The sequence below is a fragment of the Leopardus geoffroyi genome, chromosome B1, assembly GCF_018350155.1.
Source record: "Leopardus geoffroyi isolate Oge1 chromosome B1, O.geoffroyi_Oge1_pat1.0, whole genome shotgun sequence".
NCBI classification, from domain to species: Eukaryota; Metazoa; Chordata; class Mammalia; order Carnivora; family Felidae; genus Leopardus; species Leopardus geoffroyi.
The window spans coordinates 133365990-133384386 of NC_059327.1; the positions used below are offsets into that span (position 1 = coordinate 133365990).

An 18397-nucleotide genomic window follows, 5' to 3' on the forward strand; every position below is an offset into this window, starting at 1 on the left:
AGAGCCTGGAACCTAGTTCAGATTCTGTGTCTCATTCTCTCTCTGTCCCTCCCCCACTTGTGCTCTGTCTCTGTCTCTCAAAAATAAATAAATGTAAAAAAAAATTTTTTTAAGGAGTTCATCTGAAGAATTAGACAAGGGTGGGACTCAGAACTGTCTTTTTATTATCTGCACCTTTGAACCATTTTTAAACCAGATATAGTCATTACTTTGAATTCATAGATTCATGACTTTTTTAAAAAATATGCTTGGACAAGTTAATTTCTGACACCCTCCAGCTCTACAATTCAGACCTCAGAACCAAGTATGAAGGCTTCTATCCCAGAATGACTGAAAAACTATTGGAATTACCTCCTTTAGCACAGTCTGGCAATCATTTCTGAGTGTTCTTCCTCAGTGTTCTTTAGAATAACGGGGAAAAAGAAAAGTGACTGTTCTTTATTGGCCTATATAATTGATAAGTACAGCGACCTTTCCTTCTGAATCCACTAGCATTCTACAGAGCCAGCCTTGCAAACATAAACCTCTTACTGATGGCTGGTTAAGATACAGTAATAGCTATCATTCATTAAGTATATTTGTATGTAAGGTGTCATGCTCTATGCTTTTTAAATATCTCATTTACTCAACCAAGCTGCTATTATACCCATTTTACAGATGAAGTAACTGAGACCTCAGGGGAGGGTAAATAATTAACCATGTATCACATAGCTGATAAAAAAAAAATGGCAGGAATTCAAAATCCTTGTTTTTAGACACTTTTCCAAAGAAGATATCCAGATAGCCAACAGACACATGCAAAGATACACAACGTCACTCATCATCAGGGAAATACAAATCAATGCCACACTGAGATACCACCTCACACCGGTCAGAGTGGCTAAAATGAACAAATCAGGAGACTATAGATGCTGGCAAGGATGTGGAGAAACGGGAACCCTCCTGCACTGTTGGTGGGAATGCAAACTGGTGCAGCCGCTGTGGAAAACAGTGTGGAGGTTCCTCAAAAATCGAAAATAGACCTACCCTATGACCCAACAACAGCAATACTAGGAATTTATCCAAGGGATACAGAAGTGCTGATGCATAGGGGCAGGTGTACCCCAATGTTTGTAGCAGCACTTTCAACAGTAGCCAAATTATGGAAAGAACCTAAATGCCCATTACCTGATGAATGGATAAAGAAGATGTGATTTATATATACAATGGAATACTACTTGGTAATGAGAAAGAATGAAATCCTGCTATTTGTGGCAACATGGATAGAACTGGAGGGTATTATGCTGAGTGAAGTAAGTCAGAGAAAGAGAGATAGCATATGTTTTCACTCATATGTGGATCTTGAGAAACTTAAAAGAATTCCATGGGGGAAAAGAAGGGGAAAAAAATAGTTACAAACAGAGAGGGAGGGAGGAAGGCAAAACACAAGAGACTCTTAAACACAGAGAACAAACTGAGGGTTGAAGGGGGGGTGGGGAGAGAAGAACATGGGTGATGGGCATTGAGGAGGCCACTTGTTGGGATGAGTACTGGGTGTTGTATGTAAGCCAATTTGACAATAAATTATATTTTTTTTTTAATTTTTTTTTTCAACGTTTATTTATTTTGGGGACAGAGAGAGACAGAGCATGAACGGGGGAGGGGCAGAGAGAGAGGGAGACACAGAATCGGAAACAGGAAACAGGCTCCAGGCTCTGAGCCATCAGCCCAGAGCCCGACGCGGGGCTCGAACTCACGAACCGCGAGATCGTGACCTGGCTGAAGTCGGACGCTTAACCGACTGCGCCACCCAGGCGCCCCAATAAATTATATTTTTAAAAAATCCTTGTTTTAATAGCTGCGCTCAAATGCCTATTAGGGATTAAGTTACCTAATGGTATGAGAGGGAGGTGTTATGAATGTTGTAGGAGTTATGAATAACAGGAAGTATTATGAGTAGTAAGAGTTTTGATTCTTTTGAATTTTCAAAGTGATTTATGGTTGGCTTAGCTTTTCTTCTTTGCCCTAAAAAAGAAGGAATATAACATAGTGATAATGGCCTAGGTCTAAATTCCAACTCTTCCATTCATACTGTAAGCTCAGGTCATCCTTTGTTTCTTTATGCATATAATAGACATTTCATCAAACCTACTTCTTAAGACTGTTGGGAAGATAAAATGAAGTGTGCATATGTGAATCACTTAGCATAATGCCTACTTAAGACATCGTTGCTCAAAACATCGTTGAAGCGCTCCACATCCTTACCTTTTTTTTCTCGCTTTTTCAAATGCCATTTCAACAGCTAGAAGGGTAGCCTGAAATTAAGATGCTGCACACAGAAAACATTTTAAACTCTCCCAATGAAAGGCATTTTTAAAAACCACAAACATATAAAATCACACTTTGCCACTGTGTCAAATTAGTAGCTAATTATCACTCACAAAACCATCCACATTATAATTATATTAGTGTAAATTATAACTTACATACAGTTGATAGAATACTGTGCTTTATGTTAACTCATTTGAGCTTCACAAGAATCTTGTAGGGTTAAGTATTAGTAACATCCCAATTTTACAAATTAGGAAACATCCTTAGGGAGGTAAAGTCACATACACATATGGGATTCAGGTGTGACTATTTGAAAACACTGGGTTTTTTCCCTACACCAGGGAAGCTCTGGTCAACTTTGTGAGTCAAAACTACCCAGTTCTCTTTAAATACAATTTTCTCAATAGAAAATGTTAGAGAAAGAGCCTGAATATGTATGAAAGTCAACATATATGAAAGTAAACACACACACACGTAAAATGTGATTTCTTTGTATAGGTATTGGGCAAAAACGTTTGACAAATCCTCACCCTGCATCTAGCCCAGTTATGCTTTTACTTGCTGTGGGAACTTTAAAAAATTAATCTAACTGATCTATTTACTTATAAAATGGGGAAATAAATAGCTTTCTTCTCTAGTTCCTAAGAGGCTTTAAAAAAAATCTAATGAGATAATATATGTGGAAAAAAGTTCTGGAAACTGTAAACTTTCTATACTATCATAAATGTGGATTTAAGGGCAATAATAAAAACTTGCAGATGATAGATAGGAGTGTGAATTCTTTGTCAACTTCACTTTTTTTTTTTATTATTTCTTGACATTATACAAATGTGTAGGTAAGCATTTAGCTTCTTGCTGAAAATGTTTTGCTCTCAAGAGGGAAATGTTGGTGGGACCAAAGGAGAATTTAGTCTTTTTTTTTTAATGTATGTTTATTTTTGAGAGAAAGCGAGAGCAAGGAGGGGAGGGGTAGAAAGAGGGGGACAGAGGATCTAAAGTGGGCTCTGCACCGACAGCAGCAAGCTCGATGTGGGGCTCGAAGTCACGAACAGAGAGATCATCATGTGAGCCAAATTCTGACACTCAACCAAGTGAGCCACCCAGGTGCCCCGTGAACTTCAATTTTTTGTGATCTTCCTGCCTGTTATTTTCTTAATGTTTATTTATTTATCGTAATTTTTTTAACGTTTATTATTAAGAGACAGAGTGTGAACAGGGGAGGGGCAGACAGAGAGGGAGATACAGAATCGGAAGCAGGCTCCAGGCTCTGAGCTGTCAGCACACAGCCGCACACGGGCTCAAACTCACAAACCTCAAGATCATGACCTGGGCCGAAGTCAGACGCTTAACCGACTGAGCCACCCAGGCGCCCCTTATTTATTTATTTTTAAATATTTATTTATTTTGAGAAAGAGAGAGAGCACAGTGCTCCAGCTCGCACACAAACAACAGAGGGGCAGAGAGAGGCAGACAGAGAATCCCAAGCAGACCACACTGTCAGCACAGAGCCCCTTGCGGGGCGCCATCTCATGAATTGTGACATCATGACCTGACCTGAAATCAGAAGCCCCACACTTAACTTACTGAGCCATCCAGGCACCCCTTCCGGCTTCTTAAATATAAATATAAATTATAAATATAAATATAAATATAAATATAAATATAAATATAAATATAAATATAAATATAAATAGTGACCATCTGTCACCGACATGACTGAAGCCTCTTTTCAAAGTACTATAGTGTCTCACAAAAAGCCTAAATTCAATTACTGTCAAAAACTGAATTGAAAAACTGCATGTAACAGACAATTATGAAGCTCTTACTGCACAGAAACCCAGAGTTGGGTCTTTTTTTTCAGTAACCAATCTCTAGGATTTTTAAAAATACTTATATAAATAGGCTACTAAACCAAAAATTACATAGATAATCTTTATGCAAGGTGATTTTCTTTCTATTTTGTTATTCATTCTGGAGGCAATGATTTATTAACCTGGATAAAGATGCAATTACCAAAGTGTAATTTTTTTTTTCACAAGTTCTAACAGGTTGAGTGAAAAAGGTTATCCAAAAAAATATACTGGTGTTCCTTGTGGAAACAATCCCCTATGATACGATCTGATTTTTCCTGGACCTTGATTATTGCTGTCCTTGAAAGGACAACATTTTCTCTGCTCTCCGGGAATCGAGCTTAGTTCAAACTAAAATGTGAGGCAGCATAATTTTTCGGGGCGGGTTTGGAGGGTATGGAACAACTGACCCCTCTCTCCACGTTCCTTTCAAGACAGGAAACTACATTTGCATCCCTTCGCTAATGATGGACATCAAGTTTCAAAGAAGCGTCTGACCTGGGCCAGGGACACTGTCAGCTATCTTTGTAACTTTGAGAGGAAAGCAGGCGGCAGCTAAGCGTAGATGGTTGGCTCTCGAGACCCGGAGGTGGTGGGTCAAATAGCACCAGAAGGGGAAGCCTTGCCCTCCTCCGGACTTTGTCCCTCCCAGATTTCTGAGCTGGCGAGCAGCAGCTCCGCACTGCAGCCCGAGCCAATTGTGAAAGGCTGAACGAAGCCCAGCCCAGCGGAAGGAAAGGTTTCAGAGTTGTTTGTTTCTCCCTGATAAAGGAGCCGTTCCTTGCTTTTGCTTTTATTCTCTCTGGTATTGGACGGAACAACCCTCCAGAAGCAATTTAGAGTAATTGGTGAAAGGAAACACACCAAAAGCTCGCAGCAACAAAAAGGATGAAATTCTTTCTGCAGTGTCTTCAGCTTCTGCCCTTACTGATCATCTTCAGCTTAGAGTCGCTTCTGAAGCTTTTCATTCCTAAGAAGAGAAAATCAGTTACTGGAGAAATCGTCCTGATTACTGGAGCTGGACACGGAATTGGGAGACTAACTGCCTATGAATTTGCCAAACTTAAAAGCAAACTGGTTCTGTGGGATATAAATAAGGTAATAGTGCTCACTCTGTTTTACTTTTTGGCACCTTTGATCTGTAGACAGGGATGCATTCTGTAGGCAACATCCCCTTCCAGCATCTCTATAAAGTAGGTAGAAAAAACTACTATTGGTATTTTATAGATTCATTAATGTGTTTATGATTACAGGATAAATGGACTTAGACAATATAGGATTCCCAGTTACTACCCATCACTAATTTGGCATTGTAAACATATACTTCCTTTTGCCCTGAAAATAATTTGTAATCTCCTCCAAAGCCTGATTTCGCTGACCCTTCTATCTTAATCAGATGGGGAAAGTAATCGTTTTAAACTAGTCTATTAAAAGTAAGAGGTTTGCACCTGTTAAGAAAAAAAAAATCCTACTGGCCATTACTGACATAAGTGGGTTTAAAAAGATAGCCAACAGAAAGCAACATTATTGGATCATAGCAGTTGCCAAAAGTAATTTTTAAAATTATCTTTTTGTTAAAAACGATATAAAAGAAAAAACTCTTTGAGGTGCCTGGCTGGCTCAGTCAGCAGAGCGTGTGCCTCTTGATCTCGGAGTCATTGAGTTCAGGCATGAAACTCCACATCATGAATGGAGTGGCAGAAACTCCACATCAGGCATAGAGTTTACTTTAAAAATAAAACAAAATAAAAAATTTAAAAGAAAGAAAAGAAAAAAAACCTCTTCAATGTACACAGTGTTTTACAAGAATAGGTGTAGGCTTAAGGAAGAGAGGAGGACTTTGAATCTAATCTTTTATTTGGCCAATGGTAGATGGGCAGAGAGGTTTCCAGAAGGCACCTGAGGGCCTGAAATGCCATCCCTTACACGTTAGTCAGCACCCAGTGCTGTAAACAAGAATTTAGGGATTGCAAATTTAGATGAGAGTTCACCCAATGAGTGTGTGATTGAGACAGCAATCAACAAGCATTTTTTTAATATCTGTTGCATAGATTGTTAAGAACACAGTGCCAAACAGGACATAGGGTCCCCTGCCTTCAATCTCATAGGGAAAATAGACTTTAAATAATTATGTGCAATGAAAGATACAAACGAGGCCCAGTCCAATCTGATGTGGTCACTGGTGGTGAATGTCTGGCAGGTTGGTATGGTCAGACTCAGCAGAGCTCTCCACTTCTTCACAAGCTATCTTCTAACTTCATAGAGCTTTAGGTTCCTTTTCTGTAAAAGGAATAAAATAACAGTACTTGCCTTAAATTATACCAAGTAGCAGATATACCAAATAGCATGCACAAAGCATTTAGCAGTGTCTGGCACATGGTAAACACACATTAGTTCTTATTCACAAAGTGAAGTTTAAGCTACCATTGAAGAATTCAGGTGTAAGTATTAGGTTACACATCTGTGTTAATGACTCCCAATGCCCTGTGCCCATTTGTACAATTTTTTCTGCTTTGGAGTCAAGTGCTTTTATCCAACAAGTATTTATTGAGCACCTACTATCTGCCAGACACTGTTCTAATGCAGAACTGAGGACACAGCAGTGAGAAAAACACAAACCTTATGAACTAGGGACAATAAACAAGACATGCTGTATAATAAACTATGTAATTGCTGGATGGTGATAAGTATAAAGAAAAAGTGTGAAAGGGGAGAGGGATTTTGTATGGTAGGTGGAGGACAGGGATCGTGTTGATCTTATACACAAAATCTCACTGAGATGAAGATAGTTGAGTCAAGATCAGAAGAGGCTGAGGGTGCAGTGAGCCCCTCACCTATCTCTGCAGAAAGGGATCAGCAAATGCAAAGCCTGGCACAGAGTGAGGGAAAGGAGAGAAGTAAAAGAAAAGTCTAGATCTGTGCTTTCCAACACAATGGTTAGTAGTAGCTACTAGCCACTTGTGGCTGTTGAGCATTTGAAATGTGACTCATCTGAATTGTGATATAGGTGTAAATACACACAGGATTTCAAAGACAGTATGAAAAAAAGTATGTTGAATATCTTACAGCTTTTGTGTGGATTACATATTGAAATAGAATATTTCATTATAATAAATATTCCAAAATAATATTTTGGATTATTTTCTATTAAATAAAACATATTACTAAATTAAATTTTATTTTCTCAGGTGTGGCTAGCAGAAAAATTGAAATTAAGTACGTGACTCACATTATATTTTTATGAGACAGCGCTGGTCTAGAAACTTAAGTAGCAGCAGCTCCAGTCCATAAAGTTTCCTGTAAACTATTGTTTGTGCTTTGGCTTTTCCTGGGAGAGCCAATGGAGGATTTTGGGACAGATTCTAGGCTGCTGGGGGGCAGGGAGAGCGGTTAGGAGACCCGTAGTAATCCAAGCAAGAGATGATGCTGGTTTTGTAGGCCAGAGAGGTAGTAAGGGAAGTGGCAGAAAATCAAGAATAATGTAGTATTTATTATGTTAAGTTTATTTCATTTAAATAAGCCTTCAACAATTTTGAGATTATATCCTTCATATATATATATATATATATAAATATATAAAACTGTTAGTTTTAATGTCCTTATTTGGCCACATTAAAGATTGGCAGTCCAGGGTGCCTGGGTGGCTCAGTCGGGTAAGCATCCGGTTTGGGCTCAGGTCATGGTCTGGCAGTTTGTGAGTTCAGGCCCCTTGTCTGGCTCTTCACTGCCGGCTCAGAGCCTGGAGCCTGCTTCGGATTCTTGTCTCCCTCTCTCTGCCCCACCCCTGCTTGTTCTCTCTCAAGAATAAATAAACATTAAAATTAAAAAAAAAAAAAAAAGATTGGCAGTCCTGGTTCAGTATATACACCACAGTCCACTTCCCTTGAAATTTTGCATATTTTAAAATTATGAAAATCTGAGAACCACTAAACCTGACTGGGGAGGAGAGTAGAGTGGAAATTTCAAGCAATCCATCCAGGCAGCAGAACCTAGAGACTTCTGGGCTGGTGGCTCAGTGGAGAAGGAATGAAAAAAGAGAGTTTCAGATTGTTTTCAGAATAAGCAGGAAGCAGGGAGGGGCCAGATCAAATTCTTCCTCCAGGGTTCAAAGACACATTGTCCCCAGAGACAATTTCTCAGATTAAGTCAAGCAGCAAGGTTGGCCAGGTCCAAAGATATCCTACTCAGGGCAGAAGTCTTCCATCTTCCTACTGGTCCTGAGGTCCATAAAAAAGGAGCATGAATTTCTGGAGGGATTAGTGGTGGCTTCAGCTTTCTTATTCTACTGAGACTCATGCCATTAATTCCTTATTGCTTAATGTAGATAATCTCACATTTCTTGACCATTCTCACCCCCATGCCTCATTAGATAAGTTTGTGAAGACAAATTTATAGAAAGTGCTGAGCACCTAGTTAGTATATACTCTAAGACTTTATCGAATGGAAAAGTGAATTAATGAATGGGAAAAAGCAATGGAAATAATCAGAAAAACTTATAGAAGTTTAGTAGTCTAGGTAATGAACAAAGAGTTTTAGTTGTAGGGATAGAGGACAAAGGATTAATAAGGATTTAAAGGAGAGCCCAGGATTAAAAATTGAGAACTGCATCCAACATACTAGGGAAAAAGGTTAACACGGGAAATCTTGAAGAATGATGAGCAGTTCCACTGGGCTGAGAAAAATGTTAAGGATCTGCTTATTTTTTACTTCTCACCAAATGAATATGGAGGCTGTCTAAAATTTTTCCTGGCAGAATTTTAAACTTAAATTTCTTGCATTAAAAAAAAACTTAAGAGACTCTTAAAAACTGAGAATAAACTGAGGATTGATGGGGGGTGGGAGGAAGGGGAGGGTGGGTGAAGGGCATTAAGGAGGGCACCTGTTGGGATGAGCACTGGGTGTTGTATGGAAACCAATTTGATAATAAATTCCATATAAATAAATACTTACATACATACATACATACATACATACATACAATCTTTTCTGGCATAGTTCAGAAGGTGTGGAGTGCCAACCTTGGCCCTAAGTGAGGAAGACCAGGGAAGTAGGAAAAGTGTGACTGCCAGTGTAAAGGAAGGGCATATTTGCCAGCACCCACTCTGTGCATTGACAGAGCAGACCAGTACTAAGCAAATCTCTGCAAATGGAATACATGGCAAATGGAGTTTAATTGCAAAATCTGTTCCAAATAAGAACCGAACTTTGTACAGACCCAAAGAATCAGTGCAATATACTTACTGAAACTTTTTTTTTTATAGTGGGAAAGTATGTATAACAAAAATTTCCATTTAACCATTTTTAAGTGTTGAGTTTAGTTGTGTTAAGTACATTCATGTCATTATGAAATGACCTCTCCTGGCCATCTCCAGAACTTTTTCATCATTGCAAACTGAAACTTTGCACCCTTAAACAATTACTCCCCAGCCTCCTCTCCCCCAGCCTTCGGCAACCACCGTTCAACTTCCTGTCTCTGTGTATTTGACTATGCTGGGTATCTCAAATAACTAGAATTTTGCAATATTTGTCCTTTTGTTTCTGGCTTGTTTCACTAAGCTTAATATCATCAAGGTTCATCTATGCTGTAGAATGTGTCAAATTTTTATACTTTTTTTTTTTTACTTTTTTTTTAACATTTATTTTGAGACAGAGAGAGACAGAGCATGAACAGGGGAGGGGCAGAGAGAGAGGGAGACACAGAATCGGAAACAGGCTCCAGGCTCTGAGCTGTCAGAACAGAGCCCGACGCAGGGCTCGAACTCACGGACCATGAGATCATGACCTGAGCCGAAGTCGGACGCTTAACCGACCAAGCCACCCAGGCTCCCCTCAAATTTTTATACTTTTGAAGGCTGAATAACATTCCATTTTGTGTGTATACTACATAAATGCAATATACTTTTTTTAATTTTATTTTTTTATTTCAAGTTTTAATTTACATTCCAGTTACTTAACTTATATGGTAAAATTGGTTTCAGGTGTAGAATTTAGTGATTCATCGCTCACATATAACACCCAGTGCTGGACACAAGTGCCCTCCTTAACCATCACCCAGTTAGCCCATCCCCCACCCACCTTCCCTCAGGCAACTCTCCATTTGTTCTCTGTAGTTAAGAGTCAAAAAGAGTCTCTTCTGGTTTGCTTACTCTCTTTTTTTTTTCTTTCCCTTCCCCTACATTCATCTGTTTTGTTTCTTGAATTCCACATATGAGTGAAATCATATGATATTTGTCTTTCTCTGACCTATTTCACTTAGTATAATACACTCAAGCTCTATCCACTTCGTTGTAAATGGCAAGATTTCATTCTTTTTCATGGCTGAGTAATGAAATCTACATTTAAAGGAAAGAGCCAAAAGCTGCCTGTTAGGTACAGGAGGGCAACATAAGGTTTCAATGTCCCTTGGGGAGTAAGGGCTCCTTTCCAGAGTATACAACAGTTTGTGTGAGAGATTTCAGTAAAAGGGAAAATACCCTATTTCCTTTTATTGCCACAGTTAATTAAGTTCAGTGAGCAAACTGCACATTCTTTCCATAGCTCTCCAGATTTGGGTTTTCTGCAAGAGTAATTGCAGGTTACTAGCAAATTCGCAACACTAGTATTCTGTTCTACCATTCTTTCTGTGGGTAAATGTAGTAAGTCCATCCACTTGTGGGTTAGCTGACAATAATTTCTTGGCTTGCAGTGTTCACAGACTAAAACTCAATCCAAGGTATTATTTGTGACATTCTTTAAAATAAAAAGAAGCTACAAAATTGGTAAAGGCAAACCAACAAGCAAAAATGGAAACAAAAAAAAGGAAAAACAAAACAGAACTCTGTGGTCTGATCCTGAATTTAAGCGACAAAATCAGTGCTCCAAATTGGGCTCATCATTCCGTTTCTCAAATCTGCTCGTGACCTCCATCTGACTTGTTGCAACACCGTGTTGTGAGTTACATAAACTAAAAAGCAAGGACTTCAGCTTTGGTTCTTCCCACCTTCCTCATCCAGTCACCAAGTCCTGCTGATTTTACCTCCTAAAGATATATTTTAAGGCTCATTCTCTTCTCTGCATTCTTTCTAGTAGTGCCACAATTAAACTTGTATCATCTCTTGGCTGAATCATTGGAACTGCCTACTAATTTTTCTCTCTTCCTTCCTTGTTGACCCCTAAAATCTGTCTTCCATACTTTAGTAAGAGTAATCAGTAAAATACTGACTATATGACATGTAATACTAACTATATTATAACAAATCTGAGTCCATAATTTAATCAGTGGCTCCCCACTGAGTTTTTGGATAAAACTTAGTATGTCATACAATGCCCTTTAATCTGGACTCCTGCTGGCCTTGAACTTTATGACTCAGCAACACCAGTCTGCTGATATTTTTTCCCACTGCACCTTTCTCCTATCCATCCCTTTGTTTACACTCTGCCAGGCATGCCTTTTTCCTTCTCTTTACCTGGCTGTTCTACTCACCCTTAAGATCCAACTCTGGTACTTCTTCTTCTAGAATTGTATTGCATGTCCCTCCTTTGTTGTGTTCCCATAACTCTCTGTATATTGTTCTGTTATTATGCTTACCACAATGCATTAATGTGAACCATATGACACTGCCATTATTCAGTCCTTTATTCTGACACTAACAATTTCATATGTCCCACCTAAGTCTTATTTTAGGTTTCTTTAGACTACACTGTGAGCTGGCTAAGGTCTATTCTCTGTCTCCTTCATATTTGGGTCCACCAGGTTATTCCAAGCACCGTGATTAAAAATTAAAATGTTAGAGGAATGAATGAATGAATGGATGAATGAACTGTAATTAACCCTTTATTTATTTTGCAGCCGGAAATGTACATGAATAGTTTTTTAGTGACATAAAAAAAAAAGCTTAATGTTATTTTTTAAAATCTTGAAATGGAATACATACATGCATATATTCACAAAGTATGTAAAATTCATGACTACAAAACTAGTATTTTAAGATTTTTTTTTTGTTTATTTTTGAGAGAGACACCTAGTGCAAGCAGGGGGAGGGACAGAGAGAGAGAGAGAGAGAGAGAGAGAGGGAGGGAGACACAGAATCCTAAGCAGGCTACAGGCTCTGAGCTGTCAGCACAGAGCCAGATGCAGGGCTTGAACTCATAAACCACGAGATCATGACCTAAGATGAAGTTGGACACTTAACCAGCTGAGCCACTCAGGTGTCCAAGATTTTTATGTTCCTTAAAAAAGGTTGCTTTAAGTTCAGTTCAGAATAAAAGGAGCTAGTCAAAGTAGTGAGAGCAAAGTGTACCTGTATCCCTGGCAAAAATGCATCCAGTTAAATTATTGCCAAATGCTAGTCCAAACAACCTGACTATCCTTCATTATTTTCAGTTGTTGATATAGGTTCATGTTATTTATTTTGTTCTCTTTTTTTGTTGTTGTTGCCTTTCCTAGCATGGAATTGAGGACACAGCTGCGGAATGCAGGAGACTGGGTGCGAAGGCTCATGCCTTTGTGGTAGACTGCAGTAATCGAGAAGATATTTACAGCTCTGCAAAGAAGGTGAAATTTTACATTTGGTTAGGATCGTATCATGTCAGAGCTAGGAGGGATTCTGGAGGTGACCTCGTCATGATGCAGACAAAGTAGCAGAAGTTTTGTGACTTGCCCAAGGTTGGGCAGCCAGCTCGTGGCAGACCCAGAACTAGAATGTAGAACTGAGGTTCCCAGGCTTTGGTGTGTTCTGGAATCTTCCAGAGAGCTTTTTAAAAAATAGACACCCCAAAGGTTTCTTTCAGTAAATCAAGGGCTGGGCCCAGGAATCTGCATGTATAATACCTTACACACCCACACCTCACCCATCTAATTCTGCTACAGGTAAATTCTTGGATGACACTGCGAAACACTGGCAGGGTCTTCTGACACCCAAAGAACTGAGTTAGGGAGTTAGGATAAATTTAATTGCTTATCAGGCTTTGATCATAGATAGATAGATTTCTATAAAGCATTATTTGCTTTTTCTGTATATAACTGAGATGTGCTATGTATATATAATGGAGTTTCACTCTGAACACATTCGTACATATATTTGTTAACTAAATACTACGATAGTAAAAGATCAGTAGAATTACCTGGGCAAATTCCTTAAAATACACATTCCTGGACCTCACCCCCCAAAAATCTGATTTCAGCACAGTATAAAGATTCTGATTCAAGCAGCCTTGAGAACCTCTTTGTTTAGGGAATTTGAGTTTGAGGACATTTTGAACTTCTATTCTTGAACTGTAATCTTTTATTTCAAACTGATGCCTCTATTACTGGTGAGGCCTGAGCTTAGACAAAACAATAAGTAGAAATGACCCAGGCTAGTGGTGGGAAATAGCTTTCCTGGAAGGGGATACAGTAAGAGCAGGGCCTGTAGGTAAGAAACGTCTGCACTTAACAATAACTGTTTTACCTAAAATTAACAATGGTTTTCCTTCATAGAGACCTACATGCTTCCGGTTAATACTAGGTGTATCACTGCACATTTCTTAACCCCTCTGTGCCTACGTTTTCTCAATTATAAAGTGGGGATCACAGCAGCACCTACGTCAGGGTTGTTAGGAGAATTAAGTGAATTAATGACGTAAAGTTTTTATATCAGTGCCTGGCACACAGTAATCACTTCTAGACTCATCTTGGAATAAGCTGTTCTGGAAAAGATAATTTCATTATTTGAACCTATTCCATGTGTTTTAACCATGCTGTTTTTTTTACTGAAATTGCTCAAGGATAAACTATATGCTTAAACAGGATATACACAATGACATGTGATTATCAGATATTCTGAAGTTGTTTTGATGTGGTTATTTTAGTATCAGAACATTTTTATGTCACCTGACTGTTTAAACTCATGACTTTCTTTCTTTTTTATTTTTTAAAAATTTTAAGTTTATTCATCTTAGAGAGAAAGAGCATGCGCATAAGCGGGGGAGGGGCAGAGAGAGAGGGAGACAGAATCTGAAGCAGGCTCTGAGCTGTGGGCGTAGAGCCCAACACAGGGCTCAAACCCACGAAGTGTGAGATCATGCCCTGAGCTGAAGTCACACGCTTAACCTACAGCCACCCAGACTCCCCACGGCTTGCTGACATTATTGAGAAATGTGCAAATCAGACATTCACACTGTGGGGAGACAATAGATGCAGATGGGGAACTCAAGGATGAAGGAAGGGACAAGTGTGTCTGGGTAAATGCTTTGACAGTGTAAAAGAATCAAAGTCCTGTTACTTTGAAGGCGTTATAGCAGCTCCATCGTTTCAACCACATACATGTCCTGTTTTTTTCAGTATCTTAGGGGCATTATTCTGACCAACAGTTTTCATTTTGTGCTAGAGATGTGGGTATACGTACCAATAGTGTTGATCAAAGGCCAAATACCTTAGCTTGACTCTTTAATAATTTAAATACAACCTGATGAAATTCATTTCTGTCTGACAAGCCTTCAGCAGTTGGCACATCATGTCTTGCTGGGTGGCTGATGGGTATTCCACCTCCTGGCTTCCTTTCTGTTTGAGGTTTGAGATTTGAGGCTTGTCTTGGGCTCAGAGGTCAGAAGATCTGGGAGAGTCTCAGCTCCATGTGACCTTTAGTAGCCATGTGATCTAGGGCAAGAAACAGGCATTCAGTGTTTCATGTTCCTCCTCTCTAAAGTAAGCGTACCAGGAGTTGCAGGCTCATAGAATTATTGTGAGAATTAAATGAGATAAATAATGAAATCGTGCAAAATGCATAGCACAATTAAAGCCTTTAATAGGCTATTTGTCACGTCCTCCTCAGTTCCCCAGCACACTGCAACACTATCTAATAATGGTAACTCCTAACAGAAGTTAGCTTTTATTTAGAACACAATGTATAACAGAGTGCATTGTAACTCTAGGGTCCAATCACCAAGAAGCTTAGTTACTCAAAGAACCGTAAAAATATCAGATAAAATATTCTTTTGTTGCCAGCCCATAGGCCAACTGCCACCAGGGGAAGATAGTTGGTGAACAATAGAATGGAGTGACAGACCACAAAAATAAAGCAATAGAAGGTGTGACTAGCTTAATGGTATAATCAGTTTTACATAGTTTCTTATATAGTCCCTGCATTTGCCAATTAATTTTTTTTTTGCTTACCCTTTGAAGTAGTATTTAAAAAATAAATGCTAGGTTTTTGTCACCGGTTTTGTTTTTATTTGCCAGATGCCTCTCGGGTATAATAAATAGAGCAAAGTCAAGAGACTAAATTGCAAAAGAAAATTTCTACCTGCCAGACTTCCAGGTCTAGCTGTTTTGAAATTAAGTAGCTATGATTAAAAAGTTCTTTTTTCCATTTTGGCACATAGATTACAAAACTACTCTTTTTTTCACATCTGATGTAAAAAACACATAGTTCTTTAATGATCCTTGCATGCAAACCTTCATTTGTAACTCTTAATGATGCAGATATTTGTCTTATTTTTAAAGGTGAAAGCAGAAATTGGAGATGTTAGTATTTTAGTAAATAATGCTGGTGTAGTCTATACATCGGATTTGTTTGCTACACAAGACCCTCAGATTGAAAAGACTTTTGAAGTTAATATACTTGCACATTTCTGGGTAGGTATGACTTCTTTTACAAGAACATTCCCTTTTGTAAAACCCAAAGACTATGTTTAAAGTAGAGCTTTCAGTAGACATAAAGATGTGTCAAATCAATACTGAAGTTTTCTCCAGGCACTAAGGATAACATCATACAAAGAGGTCATTTTTGAGGCTGCCTGGCTGGTGCCATCAGAAGAGCATGCAGCTCTTGATCTCAGGGCCATGAGTTCGAGCTCCATGTTGGATGTAGAGATTACTAAAAAAAATAAAGACACTTTAAAAAAAAAAGTCAATTTTCTTTTATTTTTTAAAAATTTTTTAGTGTTTATTCATTTTTGAGAGAGAAGGGGGGAGGGACAGAGAGAGAGGGAGACACAGATTCTGAAGCAGGCTCCAGGCCCCAGGCTCCCAGCTATTAGCACAGAGCCTGACATGGGGCTCGAACCCGTGAACGGTGAGATCATGACCTGAGCCAAAGTCGGGCGCTCAACCAACTGAGCCACCCAGGTGCCCCCCAAAGAAGTCAATTTTCTTTCTTCCCTTTTTTTTTAATGTTTATTTATTTTTGAGAGAGAGAGAGAGAGACTGAGCATGAGTGGGGGAGGGGCAGAGAGAGAGAGGGAGACACAGTCTCCAAAGCAGGCTCCAGGCTCCAAGCTGTCAGCCCAGAGCCTGTCGTGGGGCTCGAACCATGAGATATGACCTGAGCCAAAGTTGGAAGCTCAACCGACTGAGTCACACAGGTGCACCCAAACAGTCAATTTTCATGCTGTGGTCAAATCTCATCAACCATTTTCCCTCCCCACCCCTTAAAAATATTAATAATAATTAATTAATTAATAATAAACTTCAGCTGTTATATATGTTTTAATTTTGAACTGGATTCTTAAAAAAAATTAAAAACAAAAATAAACTAGATTCTCACATCTCTATGTGATCTTATTTATGAAAGAAGGAATTAGAGATAATCCAAGTCCTCTTCTGTGGTTCTGTTAAAAGTGAGCCCAGTTTGCTTTTCAGATTCTCAGGAGACTCAGGCCTTGAGTATTTTCTGGCCCCAAAGCTGCAAACTTTATTATAAATCTCACCATTCAAGGTCTATAGATTATATATATATATATATATATATATATATATATAGAAAAAAAAAAAAAAAAAGAATTTCTGAAGAGGCTGAAAATTGCCCAAATAGCCCATTCCTGAAAGGGCCTCTCAAAGTTTTCTTGGATGTCAGTTTGGGAAGCATAATCTCAAAAGAATGTTGGAGTTGGTAAAAATGCAGTATTATCTTATGTCAGTATTTCCAAGTTATTGACCTATGTCTTTGTATTTTTATAACTTACAAGTTTGCCTGTCTTTCTGCCTCTGTTAGAATGTAGGGCATTGCCTTAATTGTTTTTGAATCCTCATCACATAATAGGTGCTCAGTAAATATTTATTGCATTCGGTGACTACTAGAAGATTGCTGTTCACTTCAGTATTTTGGTAAATGACATAACCAAACTATTTGCTAACAATTTCACATTGCATATATATTCTTTTGATAACTATAGATTATTATATCTATTCAATATATGAAATGATAGAAAGTATCAGTGACAAAAGGTAAAGAGAGGACCAGGGCATATTAGAAGTTCACAATTTAAGTGAAATGGATTCTTAAAGTTTTCAGTATCCATTGCCTTGCTTAATTAGTTTTTCTAATCCAGGCATCCTATCCATTTGCCTCATGTGGCCACATTTGGCAGTTAATCTAAATTTTTTTTTCTTTTATACTAGGAAAATGTTAATAAAGTATAGCTTTGTCTGGAAATCTTCCCAATAGGTCTACAAAATCAGAAATAACAATATACCATTGTCTCTTAATCAACACCATTTCTAGACTACAAAAGCATTTCTTCCAGTGATGATGAAGAATAATCATGGCCATATTGTCACTGTGGCTTCAGCAGCTGGGCATACTGGGGTCCCCTTCTTACTGGCATATTGGTAAGTCAGGATGTGGTTCCTTAATTTGTTCCTATGCTTGTATGTGATTTCTTACCCTAATGAAAACTACCATTAATGATGATAAACTTGAAGTTGCCGAAATAGTCAGTTGCACAGTCTCTTGTACAATAGCTTTATCAATCATTAATCCCCTCCAGGCTGACCATTCTAGAGGTGGCTGCAGGGAAATTGTCCAATTAGAAGGCAGCTCTTAAAGCAGTTCTCATCCCTTGTAGGAGCAAGAAATTATACAACAAGAGTAATCTTTTTGTACCATGAATAAAAGTTAATAATTTTTAATAAAGTAACTTTGTGGAAACAAAGTAGTATAAAGAGAAAGTATAATCCAGGATTCTAAATGTTGTAAACATCTAAATAGTGGAATTGTTGTAAAAAAAAAAAAAACTATAATAGGTATCCATTTAAAAATCCCTGCCATTGTAATAACTGAAGAACTTAACTATCACAAGCAGGGAACAGTAATGGTGTGCTCCACCGTATACTGTAAAGACAATTCTTTGCAATATAGTGAGGCCACCATAGCCAACAGGAACCTACGAGTTGCACACACCCCAACAGTGCTTGGCCAATTTCTAGAAACAACAGATATAGTTGTATGCGTATAAATATATAAACACAGGCATGGGTGGGTATCTTGTTTTTATATAAT

The 18397-nt window shown here is 38.4% G+C and overlaps 1 protein-coding gene across 1 annotated transcript in view; it reads left to right on the forward strand.

Moving 5' to 3' along the window:
- Positions 1-4808: 4808 nt before the first annotated feature.
- HSD17B11 (hydroxysteroid 17-beta dehydrogenase 11) overlaps positions 4809-18397 on the forward strand; it is a 33382-nt gene continuing 19793 nt past the window's right edge. Inside the window, exons 1-4 of the mRNA XM_045473416.1 lie at positions 4809-5258; positions 12586-12693; positions 15622-15753; positions 17621-17727. Of these exons, the coding sequence (XP_045329372.1) occupies positions 5049-5258; positions 12586-12693; positions 15622-15753; positions 17621-17727 (557 nt within the window). The 5' untranslated portion in view covers positions 4809-5048. The remainder of the gene's footprint in view (positions 5259-12585; positions 12694-15621; positions 15754-17620; positions 17728-18397) is intronic.